The following is a 23,625-nucleotide window of genomic DNA, read 5'->3' on the forward strand; positions in this document are numbered from 1 at the left end:
TCATATGTTTTAGCCTCCAGTCCCCTAATCACCTTTGTTGCTCTTCTCTGCACTCTTTCTAGAGTCTCAACATCTTTTTTACATCGTGGTAATCGAAACTGAAAGCAGGTTTTGTGGTTACATCAAGCTTCAGTGCTGCACAGCACCATAAGCCATGCTAGGGGTTTAAATCCAACAGCATATCCTTCATCCAGTCTCTAAAATATGTTCAGATGGAAAGATGTGGACAATGTAATAGTTGGGCCAGAATGAAAATAGCATTATACCAGAAGATGTACCCATCTGGAGATCCTGAGCAATCGAAATTCCCTGACAAAGGGATGAGGAAAATTGATTTCTGTATTTTTTGGAGTATAAGACGTACCTTTTTCCCCCCAAAAAAGAAGGTGAAAATCTGGGTGCGTTTTATACTTCAAATGTAGCCCCGCCCAGCTTCTCAAACGGAGGTTTCAGAGGCTGAAAAAAGCATCAGAAAGAAAGCTTCAGAAAAGAAGCCCCCAAACAGAGCTTCAGAGGCTTTTTTTCTGAAGCTCTGTTTCAGAGGCTTTTGGAGGCAGGAAAAAAAGTTTTTTCTGTAAGAGAGTTTCAGAAGTTTCAGAAGCAGAAAAAAAAAAGCAAAAAAAAAAAAAATCAAGGCACAGAGCTCACAACCAAGGAACCTGTTGCTAAAATTCACCTCTGGGAACAGATGATTGGGGGTATTCCGGGAGGCTGATTCACCTGCCAATCAGCTTTTTTCTTATTTTCCTCCCCAAAAACTAAGGTGTGTCTTATACTCTGAAAAATACAGTAATTCCTGAACTGCCCAGGTTTGGTGCTAGCAACCTCACCAATATTTGAAATCAAATGTAAGATGTTCGCCTTCAAAAAACAGCACACTAATACATCTCAGGAGTTCTTAAGGTGCTAATAAAATGTACTCAACGTTTTTGCTCAGAATGAGAGCAAAATGTGCAAAATGTTTCATCAAGAATGACTGAGTGTTCTCCAAAGAGAGATTGGGAAAGTTCTGCTTAGACAGATAAGATCTAAGTCACCTTGAGGGACATCAAAGTAATGTCCATATAGCATGACTCTAGACTTCAGCATGAGACTTGTACCACCTTGGTCAATAGCAGAAGCACATTATAAACACATTACACCAGGGTGAACCAGAGGTTTGCACATATCTTTGCAAGGGCCCCCTATTGCAGATAATTATGATGAAAACAAAAGGACTCCATTGAGACATAATGTGGAGAGATCATTGTTTCTCCTGGATTGATGTACACACGGACAATTGACTGAACAGGGCTAGAGGCTGCCTAAGTATCCCAAGCAGGCTACTTTGAAGAATGCTGGAATATATAAATAAATAAGATTGGGATCTGAAAATGGGTTCTCAGGCAGGACTCTGGGGATCTTGTACAACACAATTAAACCACACAACACAGAAAACTGAAAAGGTAGGACTAGAAAATCAAGAGAACAACATTACGAATGCCAAGGCACCTGTGAATTTGTGCTAACAGAATTCTTCCTATGCTATTGAGTTACACACAATACTTTGGCACAGGCATGGGGGATCAGCTGCCTTCTTCCCTCTACACAAAAGCAGGAAGAACAACAAGCTTTCTGTACAAGGTCATTAAAAAAGAATGAGTGAAATACTCAAGGATGGGCCACTGAAGGGCTCAGAAAATCCTATCATTATGGGCAACTGACCTCTGCTTTTGCTCACTGGAATGGACTCGAAACATCACGTGTTTGATGACTTCCTGGGCAACTGTTATCCTTATCTATCTGTAGTAAAAAAAAATTTGCACATCCTTATTCCAAATTCACCTTGAATGGTAGTTTATGGAGAAATGGGAGGGCAAATCTGAGAATGGTCACTGACCTTTCTAAATACCCTGGAACAGATCTTTCTAGAATTGAATGGACAACTTTGGATCGAATTAGTTTGATTGTGGAAGCCATTGCATTTTACCAAGCAGATACCCCGAAGCCAGTCCCAGCAACACTGCATTCTGTTCTACACTCCAAGGAATGCTTCATTCATAATATGTACACGAAGACTCAACCCTCAAGCCAAAAGCATCTAAAAAAGGCTAAATCATCACAACTGGACCAAAGTGTAGATGCTTCATTCATGAGTGGGATAGTCTTTCCCTCTCCCCACTTTTCACTTCACTACACTAGAAGACAGTTTTGCAATAGATTGGAGCTCCACAAAGGTATTTATTTACAGCCATTTCTCACTATCGCCCCAAGAGCCTTCAAATTTGAGGGGCATTGAGGGATTTTTTAAAGGATAAATCTGGAATGGTGCCTTGGTTTCTGAGGGTTAGGATAGTGGGTGCCACTGGTTGCCAAAGGTTTGTGTTTTATGAATCACACATTGCCCTGTGCCTTGCAGAAGTGGAGGCAAAGTCCTTCTCTTTCTCACGAGAAACTACTAGTAGCATCATCTCCCTCCCCATTTGCACACCTGCTATCACCTGCATATTCCTATCTACCATGAATTTCCAGCTGAACACGTGTCTGTCCTTCCTCACTGAGGAGCACTAGATTTGACGTTTCTTACCCAGATTGCTTGCCGGACCTAAAAGAAATGAAGATGATTTCCATCACTTGATCAATCAGCAAGTTGATCAAACAACCCTTTGTGGGAGAGCAACACCACCAGATGTACACAAAGAGAGAAAGCACAGTTGTGAGTTATACTCCATGTCCTAAATGTGTCTACACTCCGCAGTTTTATAACTTGGTTAATATAGCCCCTGTGCTACTATTGGCTGGAACAAAACCTCACGTTGTCTCATGTCATCTCCATAAAGTTATGTTTTCCCTATCTCCAAAATGAACCTATTAGCAAACCTGTTTTTAGTGCTTTCCTGCACACGGCTTCTAATTTAACCAAGCTGAAGAACATCCCTTGATGTACACCCAGCCACCATGCATTCCTCCTTGCTGTCTCCGGAACCCCTCAAGACGAAGAACCTGGAGGACATTTGCAAAGACATGATTCCCTACATTGAAACATTCCTAGTTCATTGGTCTGCTTTTTAAGTCTCTTAAGTTAGCGGTCACCAACTTTTCGGACCTCAGGGACTACTAAATTCATAATTTTATAATTCGGGGCCAAAATTATTTAATTTGATTTTATTCTATTTTTTAAATTTTGTATTGTATGTGTTTTTATTGTTTGGCTGTGCACCGCCCTGAGTCCTTCGGGAGTAGGGCGGTATAGAAATCTAATAAATAATAAAATAAATAATAATAATAATAATTTTAAATCCCGCAGACCACTAATATGATCTGCCTAATGACCGGCTGGGTGGGCATGGCTAGGTGGTCATGTGACTGGGTGGGCGTGGCCAGTTCCTTGTCTCCCCACTCGGGCTCTTTAGGGTCCCAACAGGAAGCAGTTGTTGGAGCTAAGCAGCCACCAGGAGAAAGAGTTGGCGAAACAGCTGAGCTCAAATTGGATCTGACCGAGAAGGAGGCTCAGCAGAAGCACCTCACTGAGGACTATGAGCATAGGATTTTCAAGCGGAGGGAAGACCTGCAGGAGTACAAGGCCAAGTACCGGCGCCTGGAGGCTCAGCAGGCTGAGATGGTCAGCCAGTTCCAGGCCATGATGAAGTCCCACTGGAACAAGGCCTTCCGACTCCTTGCCACCAGTGGTGCTTCCCTCCAGCCTTCGCCCAAAGCCCTGCACCAGGAGGCTGAAGCAGACCCCAAGTCGGAATTTCTGCCCCCCTCCGACTCACACAAAAGACCCCAAAGCGGGAGACTCTCTGCAGCAACCCAAACGTTCATTGCACGTATCCGTCCCAGGGGCTGTAGTTTGAGGACCCCTGTTTTAGTGCAACGTTAAAAATGCAAATAATTTTTCTGCAGACCACCAAAATTTTCTCATGGACCACCAGTGGTCCACGGACCACCAGTTGGCGACTGCTGTCTAAATCAGTAACTGCCTCTTGGGGGCAGTTTGCTCTCGATGACCCAGCAATCTTCTCAGCATTGCAAGCTCACAGAGAAAGTCCTTTAAAAAAAAAAAAAAAAAGCGACTACATGCTCAACGAGACACCTTTGTGGAAAATGAAATGTGAATTCTAGAGCTGTGCTTCATTGCCATCCATTTTCCTCAAGAGGAAACGAAGAGAAAAAGAAAAGAAAAGAAACCAAGCCTATCTCCATCTGCGCATCAGGCACAAACAGCAGAGTGACACGGCTAAGAATCCGGACATCCCAGGAAAACAAACGAAACAAATAGGTTACCTTGCTTACCTGTCAGAACCCAGCATGCCTCAGCCAGCTCATGCAAAATTTGTCTTATTCATCAAACATGTTTGTTTATGTGTGTGTGTGTGTGTGTGTGTGTGTGCATGTGTGCATGTATGTCTTCACTGCCAGAACATGATAAGCACATTGGGAAGGCAACACAGCATGCAAGAGCTTGAACATTCATTGTTCCACATAAATATATAAATATATATCTATATTTCTTTTAAGAAACCGATCCATGAACAGCACTTTTGAGAATCTAGGCACTCAACCCAAGAACAGTTTCACCTTTAAAGGCACTTATTTTTCAGTCTCTTTCTTCCTCAAAATGGAAGCAATGCTTCTTGAAACTATTTTCCATCTAAAGTAGAGCTCTACAACTCTGAAATCTGATTCTTGTTCTAAATCACCTTGCCTAGTTTCGTGATGGAAATGCAAAAAAACCCCCAAACCACCTTCTCTTAGCTAACAGCCAAACCTCTTTCCCACCCCCCCCTATCTTTCTTTCTCTCCTTCTTTTGAGTGCTGAATGTGGATTTAATCGTAACTAGAGAAAACTATTATTCAGGCCTAATGGGATTTTCCATTCGGTTTGGTATTTAAAAGGACCGGATTTGATTTCTGCTGAATTTATTTTGAGGCTGTAAGGTATAGAATTGAAAATGTATCGTGCATCAGATTCTTCGTGTTTTTTTTTAATGTCTAAATCTCAAGAATTCAGCATTCTTGCCTCCAAGATGGATTTTTTTTCCAGTGTCATTTGCAAAGACAAACAACCCAGCTCTCACCAGATTTCACAATCCCGTGAGATTTCAGCTGCTTTAATTTTAGAAACATTTTAACTAATATTTAATTTAGGAGTTTTGCAAATGTCCTCTTGGGTATTCACTGATGCCATGATGGTGCCTGTTCTTGTTGATTTCCAGCTAATGGGCGGAACTGAGAAACTCCAGGGTTTGCAAAGGGAGACACTGAATAATAGATTTAATTCCCCTGGTGAAATCAATAACTGTGTTTACAGAGGTCCTTCCTAGTGGATGAACAACTCTGCAATTGCATTTTTTCCAATAAGCTGAAGCTAGATGGTTACTGTTAATCTTGGTTTAGGTTTCTGCTATGGCTTCATCTCTTATTCAAAAACAGCTGGATTTTTTTTTTTTTTTTACATTCATGGCTAAGTGCATTGTAGCACTCAGAAAAAAAAGTTAATTCATGACCCAGTTTAAGCACGCTCTGTTTACAGGGCAGTCTGAGGTATGTTGACTCGGAGGTGTAAGAGGTGAGGTTTACTCCTCAGTAACTAAGACACTGAAAATTTACTTTTGAGTAGAGCCCAAACAGGCTTATACTGTTACAGAATTAATGCTTTAATGCAGACTTACTTCGATGTACATCCTGCTTCTGATACCAAGACTTGATTCAGTGGCTTAAGGGGTTTAAACATGTTGTGGAAATAAGACTAGAGAAGTGAGGAGGGATAGCAGCCTCCACTTTTCGCTTTCCTTATCCTCTGTTTGTTTCATCTAATTTTCATGCTTGCTTGTAAATATTTTTCAAAAGCCACAGGAAAACGCACATGCATTTTCATGTACCCTTCTACTGTTCGTGCATACCCATTTCCCTAATGCACTGCTTTGGGGAACATGTCCTTTTGCAAATGCTTCTCTCAAATAGAGTTTGCCCTGATAGATGAGTAGGTGAGTTCCAGTTTCTCAAACTGGTACCCTCCAGGTATGTGGGATGCTGTTGATCGTAACGATGGGCACGGATGCCGAGCAGATACAGGCTACCTCACTGGAGAAGAACCGTCCAACCTTAGTCACAGCTATTCATGGATTTCAAGTCTAGAAGCTCTTGCTATGCATGGAGCAAAGTGACACAAAAGCCAAGGTGGGCCCAAAAGAGCATTGTGCTTCCCAAGTCAAGGATTTATTCAATACAAAAAGGAAATCTTACCTATCACTGTAGGCAGTGGCGGTAGCGGTAGTAGGCTGGGCATACCGATAGGCTGCGTAACCCCCCTGCAACACAAAGGTTTCATAATCAGAGGAGAAAATCCAGAGAGCAAGCCAAGTGCAATCCCCCTGACATCCCCCTCCCCAACCCTACAAAATAAGCCATTTTTAGGTTTTTCCGGTTCTGCTGTGAATATGTCTATGGAGCTTCTCAATCATTTAGGTCATGGTTTTACCCAAAGATAAGTGAGTATCTTATCTGAGATACTGAGCTCTTTTTTTTTTGGTCTGTTTCGCTTCTCATCCAAGAAGTTTCTTTCATTCTGATCTCAGAACTGAATGGATGAGAAGCAAAACATTTTCAAGAAGAAAAAAACAAAACTAAGAAAATCCAACTGCCTTTTGAAATGCACATTGGGACCAATGGTGGGATTCAAATTTTTTGACTACCGGTTCTTTGGCGTGGCTGGGTGGTCATGTGACTGGGTGGGCGTGGCCAACTCCATGTCACTCACATCGAGGGGTGCCTCACCTGGCCTCTCCTCACCCCTCCCCCTCCCAGCCACTCCTTGCCTCATCTTGCACGTTATGGTGAAAGAGGAAGCTTTTTCAAAGTTATCTTCCCCTTGATACTAGCCAATAAGATGAGATTTTGCTATCAGAAGACTCTGATGTATATTTCCGAATATTGTTTATCACCATTCTCTTGGTAAGACTGAGTGGAGAGATTTATAAAGAATAACAGAGTTGGAAGGGACTTTGGAGGTTTTGTAGTCCAACCCCTGCTGAAGCATGAGACCCTATACTATTATGGACAAATTTCTTCTTAAAAACCTCCCATGATTGGGGCTTTCTGCTGGAGAGATCCCCCAATTTAAAAATGACAGGTTTGGAAACCTGCTGATGCAACCTGCTGATGTTGTGGTCCGCCAGCAGCCTGCGGAGCTGGCAGCAGAGTCGGACAGTGAGGAGGCGGGGGAGGAACTTGGGCCAGTCCTGGAGTCAGGGGAAGGCCCGGACGAGGGCTCTGCATCAGAGGCAGAGATGGGGCCAGGGCCATCTGGGAGTGATGCATGGACTCCGGAGCCTCCAAAGTCAGACTGCAGAGAGACAGCCTGTTCCTAGTGTGCTCATGCGCAGAGCTGCCAGAAGGCATGAACAGTTAAAACAAAAGGGACGACTCGGGAGTAAGGCTTGGAGATGATTGGCCCCCTCCCATAAGACATAAAGGAAGAGCAAAGGCACGTGGGCACTTTGCAGGAAAGCAACATTGTTAATTCTGTTCCCAGTCGGCTTCTCTGTTTGATTCTTGACTCCGTGTGGCTTTGCCAAGTAGGTCTTTGGCAGAGTGTCAAGGGAGATAAAGGTTGGTGATTATCCCGAAGGACTTCTCCCGAAGGACTTTTTGCAATTAATTGGGATTCAGCTGTGAATGAACGTAATTCACAGCTTTTGCAATAAAAGAGATTTTTGGGACTACTCGTGTGTTTTAATGACTCAGGAAGCCAAGGTCATAACAGCTGAATGGCTAGGAGGCCTCCATGAGGATGTCAACCTCGGAGGTGGGGCTTGAAAGGAAAGGCAATTTGCAGAAGAAACTTATGGGTAGCTTCCTCAGGAGAGAACTCCAAAGAATTTAGGGAAGTAGATTTCATCAAGGTACGAGAGGACTACAAATATCTTTGAAAGGCTTAGATGTATTGATATGAAAGCAGAGGAAAGAGACATAAAGTCCAGTAAACCAGAAAGGACTTTGACAGAGTATGTGTCACAATGTCGTGGTCAATGGTTTAGCATGCTGCAAAGACCAAATCAATTGTAGTTAATGCAATTAACAAGCCATCGTTAAAACAAATCATGCCTCAGTAATGGGTTGGGAATTCAGTCATCTGTGCAGTTGTCTAGCTACAACAGCAATGCGAGTTCACGCTAAGCTGTGGTTTGTTTTAACCATGGGTTCTCTTTCACAAGCCACATCTGTCTTGAGACAGATCAACAATGTTGATTTGGTAAATACTGTGCCTGGCTTCTCCTCCTTTTTTTCTAACTGCTTCTGTTTGCAGTTGATTGGCCTACATTTTAATAGGTGTTTAGATGGGAGACAGAAACAAATCAGTAGGCAACTGCAATCAAATCAGGGATCCAACATCACTTTTGACCAAAATTGCAATCGGTAAAGTCAGAATGTTACCGTGGTTTCAAATAATTGACTGCCCTGAAGCAAGCAAAGTTTTATTCCCTTTTATGCTGACCCCAGGGATTCATCCCAGCTAGTCAAAAAAGTCATCAGAGGGACTTCTTCCTCCAGTGGAGACTTGAACATGGATCCCTCAAGGCTCAGATCTCACTTTCCCATTTACCTTCTAAAAATCAAAGCTGTTATACAATAGCTAACTTCTGCTCCTCATTCTACATGTAAGGTTCTATATTTAGGCAAGAAAAACAAAATGCACAGGTACAGTATATCTGGTACCTTACTCAATAGTAGTAACTGTGAGAGGGATCTTGGAGTCCTAGTGGACAACCATTTAAATATGAGCTAGCCGTGTGCAGCAGCTGCCAAAAAAACCAACACAGTTCTAGGCTGCATAAACAGAGGGATAGAATCAAGATCATGTGAAGTGTTAATACCCCTTTATAATGCCTTGGTAAGGCCACACTTGGAATACTGCATCCAGTTTTGGTTGCCATGATGTAAAAAAGATGTGGAGACTCTAGAAAGAGTGCAGAGAAGGGCAACAAAGATGATTAGGGGACTGGAAGCTAAAATATATGAAGAACAGGTGCAGGAATTGGGTATGTCTAGTTTATTTATTTTATTTATTTTATTAAATTTATTTTATTAAATTTCTATACCGCCCTTCTCCCGAAGGACTCAGGGCGGTGAACAGCCAAAAGATAAAACACAGAGATACAAAATTTAAAATAGATTAAAACAGATTAAACAATTTGGCTAAATTTTAAAAATATCCCATAATTAAACAAATTAAAATTAGTGTTTAAAATTTAAATTTAAAAATTTTTAAAGGGAGAAGATTTAGACCAGGCCAGCTTGATGAAATAAAAACGTTTTAAGCGCGCGACGGAAGGTGCGCAGATCCGGGATCCTCCGTATCTCCGGGGGGAGCTCGTTCCAAATCGTAGGTGCCCCCACAGAGAAGGCTCTCCCCCTAGGGGCCGCCAGTCGACATTGTTTGGCCGACGGCACCCGGAGGAGCCCCTCTCTATGGGAGCGTACTGGCCGGTGGGAGGCTATTGGTGGTAGCAGGCGGTCCCGTAGATAACCAGGTCCTAAGCCATGGAGCGCTTTAAAGGTGGTAACCAGAACTTTGAAGCGCACTCGAAAGACCACTGGGAGCCAGTGCAGCTCGCGCAGGAGAGGTGTTACATGGGAGCTCCACGTTGCTCCCATAACCACCCGCGCGGCCGCACTCTGCGCCAGTTGGAGTCTCCGAGTGCACCTCAAGGGGAGCCCCATGTAGAGAGCGTTACAATAGTCCAGACGAGAGGTGATGAGTTTAATGAAAAGAAGGACTAGGGGAGCCATGATAGCAGTCTTCCAATTTCTCAGGGGCTGCCACAAAGAAGAGGGAGTCAAGCTATTCTCCAAAACACCTGAGGGTAGGACAAGAACCCATCAAGAAGAGAAGCAACTTAGAACTAAGGAGAAATTTCCTGGCAGTTAAAACAATTAATCAGTGGAACAACTTGCCTCCAGAAGTTGTGAATGCTCCAACACTGGAAGTTTTTAAGGAGATGTTGGATAACCATTTGTCTGAAGTGGTGTAGGGTTTCCTGCCTAAGCAGGGAGTTGGACTAGAACGGGGTCACCAACCTTTCGAACCTCAAGGACCACTAAATTCATAATTTTAAATCCCGCAGACTACTAATATGATCTGCCTAATGACCAGCTGGGTGGGCGTGGCTAGATGGGCATTTTGACTGGGTGGGCATGGCCAGATGCTCGCCTCTCTGCTTGGACTCCTTAGGACCCCAACAGGAAGCGGTTGTTGGAGCTAAGCAGCCACCATAAGAAAGAGTTGGCAAAACAGCTCAGTTCAAATTGGATCTGACCGAGAAGGAGGCTCAGCAGAAGCACCTCACTGAGGACTACGAGCATAGGCTTTCCAAGTAGAGGGAAGACTTGTGGGAGTGCAAGGCCAGGTACCAGTGCCTGGAGGCTCAGCAGGCTGAGATGGTCAGCCAGTTCCAGGCCATTTTGAAGTCCCACTGGAACAAGGTCCTCCGGCTCTTTGCCACCAGCGACGCTTCTCTCCAGCCTTTGCCCAAAGCCTCACACCAGGAGGCTGAAGCAGACCCCAAGTCGGAATTTCTGCCCCCCTCTGACCCACACAAAAAGACCTCTAAGGGGGAGACTCCCTGTAGCAACACAAACGTTCATTGCACGTATCCGTCCCAGGGGCCATAATTTGAGGACCCCTGATTTAGTGCAATGTTAAAAATGCAAATAATTTTTCTGCGACCACCAAAATTTTCTCGTGGACCACCAGTGATCCACGGACCACTAATTGGTGACCGCTGGACTAGAAGAACTCCAAGGTCCCTTCCAAATCTGTTATTCTATTATATATTTTTTTAGTCATATTTCTATGCTGCCCACTCTCCGGGGACTCTGGGCGGCTTACACCAAAGACAGTATATTAAATAGCATATTGCCGCCAACAATCTGGGTCCTCATTTTACCCACCTTGGAAGGATGGAAGGCTAACTCAACCTTGAGCCGGTGAGATTTGATCTTCTGATCTGCTGAACTAGCAGTCAGCTGAAGTAGCTGCAGTACTGCACTCTAACCACTGCGCCACCTCGGCTCATTCTATTCTATTCTATTCTATTCTATTCTATTCTATTCTATTCTATTCTATTCTATTCTATTCTATTCTATTCTATTCCTGTAAAACTCCTCTTTATTATTCCTCTCTCTCCCTCAATGCACACTCACAAAGCAGGAGGCAAAACTTTAAGGTCGAGCGATGCATGGGGAATTACATATAATGGAGGTAGCAACCATGATGCATGAATTTAAATAGGCACCATCACAACACAAATTTTGGTCTAAGCCGGGAAAGGAGACAGGTTTTCATTCCTGTTCTTGGCCCTGCATTTTTATCTGCTTTAACTTGTAATGCCAGTGGGGGAAAAACAAATAAAACACAATTTTGGGGGCTGCCATCCTAGTATGGCGGGGATAGATAAGATTTTTATGACAGTCATAGACCAAAAGAGAGAGAGAGAGAGAGAGAGAGAGAGAGAGAGAGAGAGAGAGAGAGAGAGAGAGAGAAAGAGAGAGAGGGAGGGAGAGAGGGAGAGAGAGGGAGAGAGAGACCACTATAACAAAACAGAGTAAAGTCATTAGCATAACCATGAGCTTTCATTACAACTCGTGGCGGGGGGGAGTTTAACACACAGTACACAGTATAACAAAGCTTGGCAACGTTTAAGGACAACAGAATTGCCTTTGTTATCTGATAGGTAATGTCAGCGAAATAAATCAGAATGCCCTGTGAATTTAGAGAAAGGAGAGGGGAGATCGCTTGCAAATCGGTGTCCCTGTGGAACTGGCAGCAAAACGCAACAAAGGCTGCACCTGCATCACAGGGGGGAACATTAAAACAAGCCAAGGATGAAGCTCTTCTGCATTTTGAAATGATGTCCTTGTCCAGCTAACCAGCCAATTTGTATTTGGAAGCTGGTTGGTAATGCGAATACATTGTGGGCCTAAACTGCGCTATCCAATTGGCCCCCTCTCTTGTCTAGAATCCCTCGTTTCAAAACCAAGTTGGCCAAAGAGCATAGAAGTGAAATTTCCCAGTAATATTATTTTTTCCCCAGGTGGACTCAAAGCCTGGTATGGGAGAACTTTGGTGGCTTTGTAGATTGAACACTTGTGGCTCTGAAGGTAAGTAACCAGGGAGTCCTTTTGGTTCCATTGTGCAAGAGCAACGCATCTTCGTTTTGAGGTTTAAGGCAGTGGTGAAATCCAATTTTTTTTTAAACTATCGGTTTTGTGGGTGTGGCTTGGTGGGCATAGTGTGGCTTGGTGGGCATGGCAGGGGAAGGATACTGCAAAATCTCCATTCCTTCCCCACTCTGAGGCCAGCCAGAGGTGGTATTTGCTGGTTCTCCGAACTACTCAAAATTTCCGCTACCGGTTCTCCAGAATCTGTCAGAACCTGCTGGATTTCACCCCTGGTTTAAGGTATCTGTTCCCAGTTTTGTGTAGTTGGCCATCTTTGACACGTCCATTGCTAAAAATAACTCCTAGGACAGCTTTTTTTTTTTTTAGCAAACCAGACAAGTTTAAGATGTGTGGACTTCAACTCCCAGAAGTGTCCTGGCTAAGGTAGGACTAGAATTTACTGGTGATGAGCCACAGTGGCACAGTGGTTAGAGTCCAGTACTGCAGGCTACTTCTGTTGACTGCCCTCTCCCTGCAATTTGGCAGTTCGAATCTCACAAGGCTCAAGGTTGACTCAGCTTTCCATCCTTCTGAGGTGGGTAAAATGAGGACGGCTTACAATGCGTTAAGCAATAGCTTTCATACTTTTGTATATTTATACAAAGTCAGCTTATTGCCCCCACAATCTGGGTCCTCATTTCACCTACCTTTGAAAGGATGGAAGGCTGAGTCAACCTTGAGCCTGGTGAGATTTGAATTTGCAGTAATTGCAAGCAGCAGATGTTAATAACAGTGCTTTAGCCCACTGTACTACAGGCTCTTACTCTTAGATTGTTGGGGGCAAGAGGCTGACTCTGTAAATTACTTAGAGAGGGCTGTAAAGCCCTGTGAAGTGGTACATAAGTCTAAGAGCTATTGCCCTTCCTTCCTTCCTTCCTTCCTTCCTTCCTTCCTTCCTTCCTTCCTTCCTTCCTTCCTTCCTCCCTCCCTCCCTCCCTCCCTCCCTCCCTCTTTCCCTCCCTCCCTTGGCTGGGGAATTCTGAGAGTTGAGGTGCACACATCTTACTTAACCTTGCCAAGTTTGAGAAACACTGCCTTACAATATTCTTCTGGAAGGTCTCCTCCTATGTTATGGTTGGCCTTTTACCATTTGAGGAAGTTCACGGAGGTGAAACATTTATATCCATTGTTGATTTTTGATTTGCACGTTATTTATGTGGCAGTTAGTGGCATTTATTCTGCGAATTAGATTTTCAGTTGTGGAAGTGGGTTTATGACATTCATGTTATGGAACAATTTGACTCTAATTAGCTGTTATATTTTCCTTTTACGCACAGTACAGTTTCGCTACCTATCTGGTAACATGCTCAGCTTCTGGCATGATATAAATACATGAATAAGGCTGCTACTAATTAGGATTCTGCAAATCAAATTAAGTTTTGATCCCCGAACGGAAACCTACACCACACAGCAGAACAATCTTAGTATTTGATCATATTCATGATGAAGTTGTATGGCCTATCAGTCTAATAAATGAATTAAATAAATAGCTAATGTGAAGATAGCCACATGCTTCAAGATTTGCAGACAAATGCTATATTTGTGTCATGCACCCTGGAAAATCTGGCAAAATGATACAGAATTTTACTGCCGACAGTATTGTTGGAACAGTCTGGGGAAAAATAAAGCTATAATTTGCTTAGGACTTAATTCTGGACTTAAACCTGCTGGAGTTAAACTACGGCTTGCAAAGTTCTAGAACTCTCCTACATGTTGGGATTAATTAATGGATTATGCTTAGAAACCAGTCCTCAATGAAAGGAAAATCTTCTTCCTCACTTGTTGTCAAGCCTAGAAGCCATCTTTTTAATTGGATCTTCAGGCCTGCCACATTTACTGCTGTGGTAAACTGGGAGGGGGGATTGTATGGAGCAAGGGTGATACATAGTCATAATAACTTTCCTTTCTCAGAGAGTCAAGGACATCTTGCCCTGCACCTGGATGGCTGGAACTGGGAGGCATCTCCAGTTGGGTAGGTGCTTTGATTGAACCATGAAGTGGACATGTGGGTGTTGGGCAGGGACTTGGACTTTCCTTTGGGTGGGAAAACCTGGAAGCTTTCAGATTTGGGTTTTCCCAGATGTGCCAATATGACATCTCTAATAAAATGGAACTTTGAGGAACCTCAAGCCTCGGAGTTTTCTTTCATTGGGGGGAGAGGTGGTGGTTACTTGGAACCTTGACATTAAACCAAATCTCCTTTAAGTCTCAACCAGCTCCTTGGATCCCGGGTTGCTGTCCGGGGTCCTGAACCCCGAACGTCGACCTGAAACGGGGCAGCATGAAGACTCAGTTCTGCAGCTGTTATCATGTGAAACCAAGATTGAAGGATTAACTGGATTTTATTGCTGGGTCGTTTCTGACTAACAAGTTTCTTTAGTCGGCTCCATAGATTTTCAATTGGGTTAAGGCCTGGGCTATTCCCAGGCCATTCCAGCAGTGGAATAGGATGATCTTGAAACTCCAAAAAAAAAAAAAAAGTGGTGTTATTAGCCATCAAACCTCAAAAATACACTTTTCCCAAAAGGTTTCCACAATTTTGGCCACTACTGTATATGCTGATCCTCTCATTACGCAAAGCGAGTTTTAGTACAGAATCCACCATTGCAATAAGGCCACAGAAATGTTGCTTTCTAGTTTTAAATTTTACAATGAACCTGTCAGTGGCAGTCACTGGACTTGAATGTTCTAAGCACACAGCAATGGAAACAGGTTCGGTATCAGGGGTGAAATGCTACCAGTTTGCTCTGCTTTGGGCGAACCGGTAGTGATAAAAACTACCTATTCACCAGAACCAGTAGTAAAAAAAATGCTTTAAAAAGGTTTAAAAAAAGGTTCTGAGGATTGCTACCGATTCTGTGGGCATGGCTTGGTGGGTGTGGCTTGGTGGGGGGAGGGTCATGTGACTGGGTGGGTGTGGCCAACTTTTTTTAAAAACTATTTTAAAGCATTTTTTTACTACTGGTTCTGGCGAATAGGTAGTAAAAAATGCTTTAAAAAAGTTTTAAAAAAAGGTTCCGACGATTGTGCGGCATAGCTGTGATCGTCAGAACCCTTTTTAAATAGTAATTTTTTTACTATCTATTCGCCGGAACCAGTCTTTAAAAAATGCTTTAAAAAAGTAAAAAAAAAAAAGTTGGCCATGCCAACCCAGTCACATGACTCCCCACCACCACCAACCCACGCCCACCAAGCCATGCCCATACAGAACCAGTAGCAACAGTGGTGAACTGTAAAATTTGTTACTACCGGTTCTGTGGCGTGGCTTGGTGGGGGGTAATATGACTGAGTGGGCGTGGCCAACTTTTTTTTTTTTTTTACTTTTAGAACCATTTTTTCTACAATCTCTTTGGCTGAAGAGGTTGTAAAAAAATGCTTTTAAAAGCCTCTGACGATCCCAGCTGACTTGCCTGATCGGCAGAGGCTTTGTTTTTACTTTTAAAAGCATTTTTTCAGCCGAAGAGGTTGTAGAAAAAATGCTTTTAAAAATAAATAAAAAGCCTCTGATGATTGCGCGGTTCAGCTGGGTATGGGGGTGGGGAGGGATTTTTTCTACCAGTTCTCCGAACCACCCGCTGCCATCGCTACCGGATCGGGCGATCCGGTCCGAACCGGGAGCATTTCACCCCTGGGTAGCAACAAATTTTACATTTCACCACTGATCTGCATTCATTTTGAGATATGGCAATGGTGTAGCTTAATTTGGGAATCTGTTAATTTGTGTCATTACAAAAATTGTTTAATAATAATGGCTGCTAAATGTAAATTACAGAAAACGTAATTAGAGAAACAAAGCTTAATAGGGCCTAAATACTTGTATGGCTTTATGTTTTCATGGGGTGTGTTTTCCCCTGTAGTTTGCATAATACAGTTTACCCCAAAAGGAAGTAGCACAATGTTTGTGTATGTTCATTTGTGTCTGCAAAAAAAGAGTTAATGATGAAGTATACAGCTAGACTATGGCTAGTCTAGTGAAAAGAAGGTCTAGGGGAGCTATGACAGCAGTCTTCCAGTATTTGCCATGAAGAAGAGGGGGGCAAACTATTTTCCAAAGCACTTGAAGGTGGAACAAGAAACAATGGATGGAAACTAATCAAAGACAGAAGCAACTTAGAATTAAGGAAAAATTTCCTAAAAGTGAGAACAATCAACCAGTGGAACGGCTTGCATTAATAAGTTGTGGGGGCTCCATCATTGGAGGCTTTCAAGAAGAGATTGTATGAATTGGTATATGCTCTCCTGCTTGAGCAGGGGTTGGACTAGATGACCTCCAAGGTCCTTTCCAACTCTGTTATTCTATGATACGTTGTTGTTTTTTAAAACATAAGTCCTATAAGAACTTGTTCCTGCTCATTGAAATGTCAGGGCAGAAGACAATGGGGTAAGTTGGATAAGGAAACCCACAGTATCCTGGCTGAAATACATTTTAAATCCAAAATTTGACTGGGTTATGGGATATTCCTGTAATAAACAATTCCTCCATCCCCAGAATTAACATTTACTTGTATGTGACAAGTGAAGCTGCTCAATTAAGCGAAGCAAAGCAAACACACAGATGCGCTTACATGTTGGGAAGGAATGGCGTGCACTGATGCATTGATGATCAAACTGTGAAAACAGCCCTACTTCCTGTTCAACAGACCATGATGTTATCTCAACCATTTCCAAATGATCTCCCTACATGCCAATTAACAGCCAGAACTGGGTCTCCATAAATAAAACAAACAACATTTACATTCCAATTAGACTTTGCCCATCACAATCTCTATTGGGATTCGAAAGGTACTCCTCTTATTTAACCGAGAGTTAATGGGAGGAGAAGAGAAATCGGTGGGCTTTGCTTGAGGTGGACCTCCCTCCAAGCCCTTGATTTCACACTGAAATTAAAGCCCAATTTAATTAGGAAGCCTCTTTAAAACTCATTCCAGAATCAGAGCCGGCTTAGCTTGTTTGTTCTTACTATTCACCCGTTCCCTGCAACGCCGCTGCACACAAAGGGCATTTGACAACATGCACCCTACAACAAAAGGCAGGGACATAGCAGGCTCTGTTGATTAAACAACAGAGGAATAGCAATAGCACTAGCACTTATATGCCACTTAACAGTGCTCTTACAGCCCTCTCTAAGCGGTTTACAGAGTCAGCCTATCACCCCCAACAATCTGGGTCCTCATTTTACCCACCTCGGAAAAATGGAAGGCTGAGTCAACCTTGAGCTGGTCAGGATCAAATTGCTGGCAGTCAGCAGAGTTAGCCTGCAATACTGCATTCTAACCACTGGGAGGGAGGGAGGGAGGGAGGGAGAGAGGGAAGACAGGCAGGCAGGCAGGCAGGAAGGAATGAAGGAAGGAAGGAAGGGGAAAAGGAAGAGTAATAGAACTTAGACCTGCTGGCAGAGGGAAGGAAGGAAGGAAGGAAGGGAGGGAGGGAGGGAGGGAGGGAGGGAGGGAGGGAAGGAAGGAAGGAAGGAAGGAAAAGGAAAAGGAAAAGTAATAGCACCTGCTGGCAGAGGGAGGGTGGGAAGGGAGGGAGGGAAGGAAGCTAGGAAGGGAGGGAGGGAGGGAGGGAGGGAGGGAGGGAGGGAGGGAGGGAGGAAGGAAGGAAGGAAGGAAGGAAGGAAGGAAGGAAGGAAGGAAGGAAGGAAGGAAGGAAGGAAGGGCAATAGCACTTAGCCTTATATACTGCTTCACAGGACTTTACAGCTCTCTCTAAGCAGTTTACAGAGTCAGCTTCTTGCCCACCAACAATCTGGGTCCTCATTTTACCCACCTTGGAAGGATGGAAGGATGAGTCAACCTTGAGCCAGTCAGGATCAAACTGCTGGCAGTCAGCAGAATTAACCTGCAATACTGAATTCTAACCACTGAACTAACATGACTCTGTCTACACTTCTAGTAGGATTGTTGACATGGTTTTTCATTTTGAACTCCTCTTGAGGTTTTTTTTTTTTTTTTTTTTGAGATACGCTGGAGGAACCAGTATGCATCTGATGCTGGCCATGGTCCCTAATCTCAATGTTTCTGCTGGTCATGTCCCACACTGTTCCAGGATCAGAATAAATTTCTGTACAGGCAGAAATGAGACTGTGAGACTGAAGATCTGGAGCCTCAGAGTTCCTAATCTACAGGAAAAAGTCCTTGGTTGCATGAAAGGAAGGATATGGGCTCCATGGACAGCAAAGGTACTAGAGCACATACAGTAACATCCAACACTAGAAGGCAAAATCACAAAACTAGGTCTCACTTATTTGGCCATGTCATGCAGGGGAATTCACTAAAGAAAGCTATTATGTTGGGAAAAGTTAGTGGTAAAAGGACACCAGGCCATCAAAGAACATGGTGGCTGGACACCTCATAGTTGACCTCAACCAAAGCATGGAAAACTTGAACAAGTCGTGCTAGATTGGAGGATGGGGAGAGATCTGGCCCATAGAATCATCAACGGTTGGGCATGACATATTGGATACCCTCCTCCTCCTCCTCATCATCATCATGGATTATAGGTAACTGGTACACAGCTATCGGGGACATATTCTGGGGACATTGTCTACAGAAGTTCTCATTCATCCAGGTCACAGATGTCCAAAAGTCGCCTTTATTTTAAAGGCAACTGGACTTTTAAAAAATTTTCTTCAAGATGTTTTGCTTCTCATCCAAGAAGCTTCTTTAGTTCTAACACACTGATGGGGAATGGAAGGGACTTAGTTTCTCTGCAATCAGCCAGTCATTAACATTCTTAAAGAAAGGTCTTAAAGAATAATCAGAAAGTCCAGTTGACTATAAATTGGGAGTAGGAGTGACAAGATAGCACTGGTTCATATTTGAGTAGCTGCCACAAGGAAGAGAAGGGTCAACCTATTCTCCAAAGTATCTGAAGGTAGGACAAGAAGCAATGATGGAAACTAATCAAGGAATGAACCAACTTAGAACTAGAGAGATCTTTCCTAACATTGGAATCGCTTTCCTCCAGAAGTTGTGGGTGCTCCATCACTGGAGATGTTTAAGAAGAGGTTGGACAGACATTTGTTCAGAATGGTATAGGACCATGATGACAAACCTATAGCATGTGTGCCAGAGGTGGCACACAGAGCCCTCTCTATGGGCACACGCACTGTCACCAGCTGGTCTAGAGGTTTCTGGCACACCAGCTGGTCTTTGTGAGCTCCGGAGTGCCAGAAAACGGCCTGAAAACAGCCTGAAAAATGGCCAAAAAACAGGTCATTTTTGGGCTGTTTCCAGGCTGTTTTGGGGGCATCTTTTGGCCCAAAAATGCCTCCCAAAATGCCCTGAAAACAGCCTGAAAAACAGCCAAAAACAGTCAAAAAACAAGCATGTGCGCGCCGGCCACTGGTCTTTGGGTTTCTGGTGCTCTGGCATGCGTGAAGACCAGTTGGCCGGCATGCATGTGCGTGCCAGAAATTCAAAGACCAGCTGGCTGGCATGCACATATGCACCGACCAGCTGATCTTCAGGTTTCTAGCACTCTGGCGCATGCACATGCACATGCATTCCAGTTTGGGCACTCAGTGCCGAAAAGGTTCGCCATCACTGGTATACGGTTTCCTGCTTGAGCAGGGGATTGGACAAAAACACCTCCAAAGTCCTTTCACAGCTCAGTCATTCTGTTAAATCAAGCTTGGGTTATTATGAGTTTCTTTTTCAGATTCTCCTCAGGAACAAGTATCTTCTTCAAAAGTTTCCCTTCAGTGTTTCACTTTGACCCGGTCTCAATCCCAGGGCCCGGTTTAAATTCCATTGTTGTTCCTGTCTCACACATTCTTTTTTCCCTAGGACTAAATTTACTTCTCTGAAACTCGAATCTTACTAGCGTCTCGATCCTTGCTTCTTTCCCAAGGACAGATTCTATTTTCCTTCACAACAGGAGGAACATTCTTGCACAGATGGCCTTTCAAAATACTGTATTTGCCAAATTTAGAGGTAGAGAAAAATTGTTGGTAATTCCTTGGATTATTTTTAGATGAAGCAAAATTCTCAGGCCATTTTTTCAGGGACCATGTTGTTGTTGACTTCACAGTCTTCTTCCATCACACCCAAGAGCTAATATTTAGGACACGGGTCTTTGATTTCAAAGAGTATTTAGTTATTGACAGTAGTTTTGTTATGTTCTTTCTGTTTACTCTTTTTTTTTCATGAAGTCTTAAAATTTGCAGTGTGCAAAAGCAGCCAAAAAAAGCCAATCCTCGGTTGCATAAACAGAGAGATAAAGTCAAGATTACGTGAGGCATTAGTTGTTGTTGTTAGTTGCAAAGTCATGTCTGACCCATCCAGGGCTTCCTGTCCTCTATCATCCTCTGGAGTCCATTTAAGCTCACACTGACTGCTTCCGTGACTCCATCCAGCCACCTCGTTCTCTGCCGTCCCCTTCTTCTTTTGCCCTCAGTCTTTCCCAGCATTAGGCTCTTCTCCAGTAAGCCCTTCCTTCTCATTAGGTGGCCAAAGTATTTGAGTTTCCTCTTTAGGATCTGGCCTTCTAAAGAGCGGTCAGGGTTGATCTCCTCTAGGACTGACTGGTTTGATTGCCTTGCAGGAATTTTCTCCAGGGACATTAACTGTGGCATTTACAGGGTTGCTGAACCTATCCCATTTCCCAAGGAGTTTCCTGCCGATGCTTTCTCTTCAGGTTTAATGAAAGGTAGCAGAGAGGGGACTGTGTAATGAAATTTTACATGCATCCTTTGGCACATACATCTTTAAATCCATGTTGAACACCATATACACCTAGGAGATGATTTCCAAAATTCTCATTTCTTTTGAAAGAACTTTAATTGAAATTTTGCTGGAACTTGTCCCTGAGGTTCAACTTTTATTTAGTGATGAATATTGATGGAGTGTTCAATTGTGAAAGAGTTATAACTCAGAACCAAGCTACCCATTTGATGTAATATATGTTACATCAATATATATTACACTTGTATACAGTGCTTCCTTTCTTTTTTATAAGAGCCGCGGTGGTGCAGTGGTTGGAATGCAGTATTTCAGGCTAATTCTGCTGCTAATTCTGCTGCTAGCAGTTCGATCCTGACCAACTCAAGGTTGACTCAGCCTTCCATCCTTATCATCTTTTAACAACCCCATAATCCCTTGCGGGGTGGAATCTAGGCAACTGAATGGAGCTAGCAAGGTGTTTACTGGCCAGATGCCCTTCCTGTCACCAATGCAGTTTTATTCAGCAGATATATTCTCATTGAGAGAAATATCTGCCTCTACCTAGGATCTGATTGTGAGGTGAGAGCTCCACCTCTAGGCCACCGCATTACTCCTAGCCTTCCATTCTTATGAAGTCGGTAAAATGAGGACCCAGATTGTTGCAGGTGATAGGCTGACTCTGTAAACTTAGAGAGGGCTATAAAGCATTGTGAAGCGGTCTATAAATCTAAGTGCTATCTAAGCTATATAAGGTCTAGAGCTCCTTGAGATAGTAAAGGAAAATGTAAAGGTTCCTTTCACACATATGTGCTAGTTGTTCCAGACTCTAGGGGGCGGTGCTCATCTCCGTTTCAAATCCAAAGAGCCAGCGCTGTCCGAAGACGTCTCCGTGGTCATGTGACCGGCATGACTAAGCACCAAAGGCACACGGAATGCTGTTCCCTTCTCACCAAAGGTGGTCCCTATTTTTCTACTTGCATTTTTTACGTGCTTTCGAACTGCTAGGTTGGCAGAAGCTGGGACAAGTAAGGGGAGTTCACCCCATTACGCAGTACTTTTGCATTAGCAAAAGTCTAATGTTTTTAAATTGTATACTTAATAAAATTTATTTTAAAAAAACATTCTACGTTCTCTAATCTTCTTGTTGACCTTACTTATTTTTTTCCCCCCTACTGCACTCTTTGATCTTTATTTCGTTTGATGGAGTAGAATTTTCTTCCTATATGACGAAAAACTGCAAATAATAGTGATAAGGTGTGGTAAGAAATGCAGGTGTGACAGATAAGTATTCTTAATAGGATTCTGTGAAGCGTCTATCTTGACACTCTTGAAACTTCAAACTGAATTTTCAGATTGAATTGATATACCAAGTCCAATACCCATGAATCTCTTTAAAGACATCTATATGCACACATTTTATTGAATCAAGCTGAATAGAAACATATAATTTAACTAACTCTCCTTTTAAATAAGATCACAAATCTGAATGAGATCATGGCTGATCCCCCCCCCCCATCCCAGTGGACTCCATCCATTAAGACAATACAATATCTTGAGGAACAACAGAATATGTCCTTCAGCTTGGAGAAAGGACATGCTAACACTCTCCAAATCTTAGAAAGTAACTGGTTTGCTGATGGTACAAAACCTTAAGTTACAGGAGGCTCATCATTTTCTCTCATGGATCCTCTCACGGTAGTTGAAATAATACTCCAGAAGTTGTGAATGCTCCAACACTGGAAGTTTTTAAGAGATTGGACAACCATTTGTCTGAAATGATATAGGGCAACCTGTCCATCTCAGCACATCGAAGAATCTTATTTATTATCAGATAGACAGGTTAACATATATATTAAAAGATAAGAAAGACTCAATATATAATAAAAGGTGGGACAGATGCTTTGTCTGGCTTAAAAAAAGGTTAAACCTAGGGTGATAAGATTGTTTTATTAGATTAAATAGATACTTAATAGGCTATATAATTCTTTATAATTTTGGAAGAAACAGGCCAATTGTTTTGTAGATAATTAAAAGAACTTGATTGTATTGAAATGTTTGGTTAGGATGATATTAGTTAATATTAATTGGAGTGTGAGTTTAACTCTCGGTTAGTCATGTTTGTTGTTTCGTTTTAGTCTTGTGTTTATGTGTTCCTACATTTCATTTCTTATATTGTTTTCCAATCATTATTATGTGTTAATTTTACTGTAAATATTTAATAAAGATATTTTTTTAAAAAATGAAATGATATAGGGCAGTGATGGCGAACCTTTTTGGCATTGAGTGCCCAAATCAGAAGGCATGTGCATGCACATGCATGAGTGCATGCTGGAGCACTGGAAACATGTCCATGCTGGCCAGCTGATCTTTGGGTTTTTGGCATGTGCATGCATGCCAGCCAGCTGCTATTTGCATACACTGGTGCACCGGAACCCTAAGCTGGCCGGCATCTGCATGCCTGTTTTTTGGCTGTTTTTGGCCATTTTTTTTGGCCATTTTCAGGCCGTTTTCTGGCACTCCGGAGCTCACAAAGACCAAAAAATGGCCTGAAAATGGCCCTGAAGCACTGGAAACATGTGCATGCCAGCCAGCTGGTCTTTGGGTTTTTGGCATGTGCATGCATGCCAGCCAACTGGTCTTCGCATGCAGTGGAGCACCGGAACCCCAAAGACCAGCTCTCCGGCATGCACATGCCTGTTTTGGCCGTTTTTTGCCATTTTTGGGGCCGTTTTCAGGCCGTTTTCTGGCACTCCGG

At 43.0% G+C, this 23,625-nt stretch overlaps 1 protein-coding gene across 20 annotated transcripts in view; it reads right to left on the reverse strand.

Annotated features, from left to right (window-relative positions):
• RBFOX1 (RNA binding fox-1 homolog 1) overlaps nt 1-23,625 on the reverse strand; it is a 2,479,215-nt gene that overhangs the window by 58,494 nt on the left and 2,397,096 nt on the right. For all 20 annotated transcript variants that reach the window (XR_015729837.1, XR_015729838.1, XM_087878443.1 and 17 more), the window contains one exon: nt 6,229-6,293. Coding sequence is in view for 18 of the 20 variants with exons in the window: in XM_087878443.1 (XP_087734569.1) it covers nt 6,229-6,293 (65 nt within the window). In the remaining 2 variants the exon portion in view is untranslated. The remainder of the gene's footprint in view (nt 1-6,228; nt 6,294-23,625) is intronic.

This window comes from Pantherophis guttatus, chromosome 14 (assembly GCF_059756535.1).
Source record: "Pantherophis guttatus breed Tessera chromosome 14, ASM5975653v1, whole genome shotgun sequence".
NCBI lineage: Eukaryota > Metazoa > Chordata > Lepidosauria > Squamata > Colubridae > Pantherophis > Pantherophis guttatus.